At 44.6% G+C, this 5621-nt stretch overlaps 2 protein-coding genes across 2 annotated transcripts; both read right to left on the reverse strand.

The window, feature by feature from the left end:
• Positions 1-1617: 1617 nt before the first annotated feature.
• Positions 1618-3636, reverse strand: LOC114187801. Its single transcript, XM_028076177.1, has 2 exons — positions 3571-3636; positions 1618-1935 (listed from the first exon to the last, which is right to left on the reverse strand). The coding sequence occupies exons 1-2, from the start codon at positions 3634-3636 to the stop codon at positions 1618-1620; spliced, it is 384 nt and encodes a 127-aa protein (XP_027931978.1).
• A 545-nt stretch (positions 3637-4181) lies between these two features.
• Positions 4182-5020, reverse strand: LOC114187808. Its single transcript, XM_028076185.1, has 2 exons — positions 4946-5020; positions 4182-4697 (listed from the first exon to the last, which is right to left on the reverse strand). The coding sequence occupies exons 1-2, from the start codon at positions 5018-5020 to the stop codon at positions 4182-4184; spliced, it is 591 nt and encodes a 196-aa protein (XP_027931986.1).
• Between the last annotated feature and the right edge of the window lie 601 nt (positions 5021-5621).

The following is a 5621-nucleotide window of genomic DNA, read 5'->3' on the forward strand; positions in this document are numbered from 1 at the left end:
AGTTTAGGATGCATAAGCCAGCCAATAATATTATGACTTGCAAACAATACACTAAGACTCAGACACGACTCATTCAGATACATATAATTAGTCAGATTCAGCGGATGTTTGCACTTGTGGTGGCTTTTACTGCTCTACCGAGCTAATTATTCCAGTGTCTCATCCCCCCACACACAAGGTTAGCCCTTAATGGGTTCCAAGCCTCCTACTACTATCACAACTCAAGTTAGTACGCTCTATGTGACACTAACTGACTCTTTAGAGTGTCAGGATGCAATCCTTACCTTGAATCCTTAATAAATTATATAGATGAGGCACCACCATGAGCTTCCACTAACATGGGTCATGGAATTACGTCCCGACAAATTGAGGCACCACCATGAGGTCTCACCTAGAGACTCATAGAATTACGCCCTAACCAAAAGAGGCACCACCACGAAACTATCGTGGAATTACGCCCTAAACATATCAAAATCATGTTTCATCCATTAATATAGAATCATATCTCATACCAACACCATGCCACTTTCATTACCAACTATCTCATTTGTTTTACATGCCAAGATCATACCGACACATCAATAAAATTCATAACCTCAGATATTTCATGTATATTCATATGACGAAAACAGTGTGGCCTACAACAGATCTCGCTCAAGCCAGAAGCCCTCACTTAGGCGAAAGGAGTGCTTTTGCTCAAGCTGCAGACTCTCGCTTAGGCGAGATCACGACAGTGGGAGGTTTTGTGAATGCTCGCTTAGGCAAGGCCATCTCGCCTCAGCAAGACCACCCCTCACTCAAAGTTGAGGTTCCTCGCTTGGGTCAAAACTACAGCGACATGTCAAGTTTCCCACGAGTTCTCGCTTAGGCGAGCCACTCTCGCTTGAGCGAGATATCACCTCGCCCCAAACGAGAGCTCTCTGCTTGAGCGAGAGCTCGAGTATGAACTTGGCCTATTTCTGCAAGTCTCGCCTAGGCGAGACAGGCTCGCTTGGGTGAGAGTATCAGATCTCGCCACTGTTCTCATTGCAACAACTATATTTTCATACCTAAACAGCAATACAAGACATTCCACATTTCAACAATGGCAAGCTTGCCATAAAATCGTGAAACAGCGGCAAGGCAAGCAAAAATCGAAGTAAATAAGAAAGCCCTAGCTTCCCTTACTTGAAAAGAGCTACTAAGGTGAATCTTGAGTACGAACAGAGAAGCACCACAGCTCCTAAGGCAGTTTCACGAGCTAAAAATTTTGTTGTATTGATTAAGCACATGAACTACGGAGAATCCTAACTGGACTGCGAAGAACAACCGAGAGAATGAAGGTATGAGTTGGAGGCTAACTTACATGGAGGAAGAATGACGTGGCACAAGCTTGCTACGACGTAGGGACAAACCCTAGTAGAGGTTTTGTGGAGAGAAAATGGGAGAGTTAGGGCACTAATTTTTCAAAGTGAGCTGCAAATGAGGGCCCTTGGCTGCTTTAGGGGCCTTGGCACCCTATGGGCTAGCCTTTAGGCCCAACAGTGTGGCAGCCCTTAAACACTAGGACACTTAATAAAAGTGGGCCTTACATTCTTCTCAACAAGAAAAATTTTTGACCTCGAAAATAGAGACTTACTAGGGAAGTAGGTGCGAATGCGACTTCCTCTTATCCTCCTCTAACTCCCAAGTAGAGTCATCTATCCTCTGGTCCCAAATGACTTTGACAAGATTTACTGGTTTTCCTCTACATTCTTCAACTCGGTTATCCTCTAAGGCCACTGGTGGTACTTCCACAATGAGATCTTCCCTAATCTGAACATCCTCAACTTCCAACACATGGGATGGGTCAAACACGTATTTCCTCAAATGTGACACATGAAATACCGAATGGAGATTTACCAATTGAAGAGGCAATGCAATCTCATAAGCCACCGGTCCAATCCTCCTCGATACCTGATAAGGGCCAAGAAACTTAGGAGAAAGCTTCCTTGAGCGGAAAGCCCTTCCCACACCAGTGGTTCGGGTCACCCTCAAGAATACATGATCTTTGACCACGAATTCCAAAGGCCTCCTCCTGCGGTCCGCATAGGCCTTCTGTCTACTCTAAGACGCCTATATTTTATTTCTCACCATTCTCACTTTCTCCGTGGTTTGCTCTAACAATTATGGCCCAACCAATATTGCTTCAACATCTTAATACCAACATAAAGGAGTCCTACACTTTTTTCCATAAAGAGCCTTATATGGCGCCATGCCAATGCTCGCATGAAAACTGTTGTTGTAAGTGAACTCTATCAAAGGCAGTACTTCATCCCAAGCACCCAAATGATCTAGCACACACGTCCTCAACAAATCCTCAAGCGACTAAATCGTCCTCTCGGACTGACCATCGGTCTAGGGATGATAGGTTGAACTCATAGTCAACTTGCTTCACAAAACATTATGTAAGGTTCGCCAAACCACGAAGTGAACCGCGAATCTCTGTCGGATACAATGCTCGAAGGTACTCCATGCAGCCTCACAATTTCCTTAATGTACAATTAGGCCAACTTGGCCATGGACATCCTTAAGTTCATCGCCAAGAAATGAGCGCTCTTAGTCAGTCGGTCCACTATGACCTAGATGGTGTCATGCCCTCTAAAAGTTCGTGGCAAATGGGTCACAAAATCTATAGCGATGCTATCCCATTTCCACACTGGTATTTCCAAAGGCTGTAGAATTCCACCGGGTCTCTGATGCTCCACCTTGGCCTTCTAACATGTCAGACAGGCCGATACAAACTGAGCAACATCCTTCTTCATACCTTACCACCAGAAGGTCTCCTTGAGATCTTAGTACATCTTAGTCATGCCATGATGCAAGCTAGGACGACTCTTGTGCCCTTTGTCAAGGATTAACCTCTTCACCTCAGTATCATCTGGTATACACACCCTACCCTGAAACTTCAGTATGCCATCTTTACCCAAAGCAAAATCCTTTGCCTAATCTAACCCAAGTTGCTCTCTAACTCTGATTGAGTCTAGGAAGTCACTAGATATTGTTAGATTACTACATCTAATGAATTCAAATTACAACTCCACCTGTAGTTTCATATCCCTAAACTTCTCCAACAGTTCCACCTCCTTGATAATAAGAACAATCTTCCTAGTGAAGACATCTGCTACCATAATCCTTCAGGAATTCCATCCACCTTCTCTGTCTCATGTTCAGCTCCTTTTGATCGAATAAATATTTGACACTCTTGTGGTCATTGAATACACGAAACTGAGCACCATAAAGATAGTGCCTCCAGATCTTCAAGGCAAACACGATGGCTGCTAACTCTAGGTCATGAGTAGGGTAGTTTCTCTCATGCACCTTGAGTTGCCTCGAAGCATATGCCACTACCTTCTTCTGTTGTATCAATACACAGCCCAAACCTAGATGAGAGGCATCACAATAAATCTCAAAGGGTTGACCGACATTTGGAATCACCAGTATAGGAGCACTCGTCAACCTTCGCTTAAGCTCTTGGAAGCTTTCCTTACACTTATCCGTCCAAGTGAAAGGTTGGTCCTTCCAGGTAAGCTATGTCAAAGGTGCTACTACCTTCGAAAATCCTTCTATGAATCTCTTGTAATAGCCAGCTAAACCCACGAAGCTTATGATCTTCATTGCCGACTGGGGACTTTCCCACCGTTATTCCCTGAGCGGATATCACATGTCCCAAAAACTGTACTTCATTCATCCTAAATTCACACTTGGACAACTTGGCATATAATTGCTTCTCCCTCAAGACACTAAGCACCAACCTCAAGTGTTCTGCATGTTCCTCCTGATTCCTAGAATAAATAAGTATGTCGTCTATGAAGACTACAACAAACTTATCTAAGAATGGTCTGAAAATCTTGTTCATGTAGTCCATAAACACCACAGGAGCATTGGTCACACCAAAAGGCATAACCACGTACTCATAGTGACAATTTCGGGATCGGAAGGCCATCTTATGCACATCATCAGCCTTCACTAAAATTTGGTGGTATCCCGACCGCAAATTAATTTTTAAGAACACCGACGATCAATGTAGTTGGAAGGGGATACTTGTTCTTGATGGTCATCTTGTTTAACTGCCTGTAGTCCACACACAAACATGAACTTCCATCCTTCTTCTTCACCAACAACATTGGTACTCCCTAAGGCGAAGTACTGGGTCGTATGAACTATTTCCTCAATAGCCCCTCTATTTGACTCTTGAGTTCCACTAACTTCGCCAGAGCCATATGATACGAAGCCATCGACACTAGACCGGTTCCAGGCACCAGGTCAATTGAGAATTCCACCTCTCTACTGGGAGGCAACCCTGGTACTTCCTCTACGAACACGTCCTCAAACTCATGTAGTACTAGTATGACCGATGTCCCTTCTTCCTTCTCTACCTCAAGATGAATGAAAATTATGAAGCACTGCGCGCCTCTTTGGATCTCTTTCATGACCCCTTGAGATGACAACAACTCGGGCTCTACCGAGTTGTGGAACAATAACTTTTTCTCTCGGCAATTTATAAGAATGCGATTGGTAGAGAGCCAATCCATTCCCAAGACCACCTCTAACTCATGTAGAGGTAAGTAGATCAGATTTACCTTGTATCTACGCCCTTCTACCTCCACTGGACATCTAACACAAAAGGACAATGTCCTGACCAAACCCGATCGCGAAGTAGATACCACAAGTTCACACTACAGCTCACACACCAGTAAACCCAACCGTTTCACACATGCATCTGACACAAAAGAGTGTGTCACTCCAAAATCATACAACACACAACATCTCACCCCAGCAATCACACAATACCCCTAACAAGGTTACCTAAGCCTGTAATCTCTACTTCTGACATTGCATACACTCTGACTATCGCTTGTGGCATGTTGCCTCTATTCCTCTACTAGTGCTGGGTAGGAGTCTGAGCTGGAGGTCGTGCCACTACCCTAGCAAGGGAGGGGCAGTCCTTGCCAAAGTGGCCCTCCTGGCCACAATTGTTACATTTGTGGTAACCCTCCATACGTGGGCAAACACTCCTCAGGTGAGGGCCTCCACACTAGAAGTACTAAACTCTGTCCTACTGTGTAAGAAAGCTCCTAGACCACTGGGACTGATGGTGAGGCCTATCATATGGCTTCCTCCTTTCCTCTTTCCTCGGCTTGGACCTAGATGGTTTGCCAATCCTCTGTTGTTGTGGGCGTTGAGGTTCTACCTCATTCTTCATCTTCTCCATCACTCTGGCTTTCTCCACCAGAGCAGCAAAGTCCTTGATGGATAGAGGGGCTACCATCAAGCGAATATCTCCTTGAAGACCATTCTCGAATTTCCGACATCTCCATTTTTCATCAAGTGGCAATGTGTAGAAACGATTGAGGTGTTTGATCTTCTCAGCATACTCTGTTACAATTTTCCCTCCCTAAGTTAGTTGGAGGAACTCTAGCTCCTTGGCATATCTGACATTGTCAAGAAAATACTCAGAGAGAAACCTCCCCTTAAAAGCTTCCCAAGTGACCGACTCATCTTTTTCCTCCATGATGGACTTCATACTGATCCACTAGTGCTCAGCTTCGCCGGTGAGGATGTATACTGCGAACGCCAATCTATTCGCTGCATGGCACATC

The sequence above is a fragment of the Vigna unguiculata genome, chromosome 1 (assembly GCF_004118075.2).
Source record: "Vigna unguiculata cultivar IT97K-499-35 chromosome 1, ASM411807v1, whole genome shotgun sequence".
In the NCBI taxonomy this organism is placed as follows: Eukaryota; Viridiplantae; Streptophyta; class Magnoliopsida; order Fabales; family Fabaceae; genus Vigna; species Vigna unguiculata.

What these genes read in the sequence shown, in the direction of transcription:
- LOC114187801 (XM_028076177.1), bottom strand. Translation starts at nt 3,636, where the DNA reads ATGAAGATCATAAGCTTCGTGGGTTTAGCTGGCTATTACAAGAGATTC. An exon ending in TCATAGAAGGATTTTCGAAG is followed by an intron (nt 1,936 to 3,570) that starts GTAGTAGCACCT and finishes GGCCCTTATCAG; the next exon opens with GTATCGAGGAGGATTGGACC.
- LOC114187808 (XM_028076185.1), bottom strand. Translation starts at nt 5,020, where the DNA reads ATGGAGGGTTACCACAAATGTAACAATTGTGGCCAGGAGGGCCACTTT. An exon ending in ACTGCCCCTCCCTTGCTAGG is followed by an intron (nt 4,698 to 4,945) that starts GTAGTGGCACGA and finishes TGTGAGCTGTAG; the next exon opens with TGTGAACTTGTGGTATCTAC.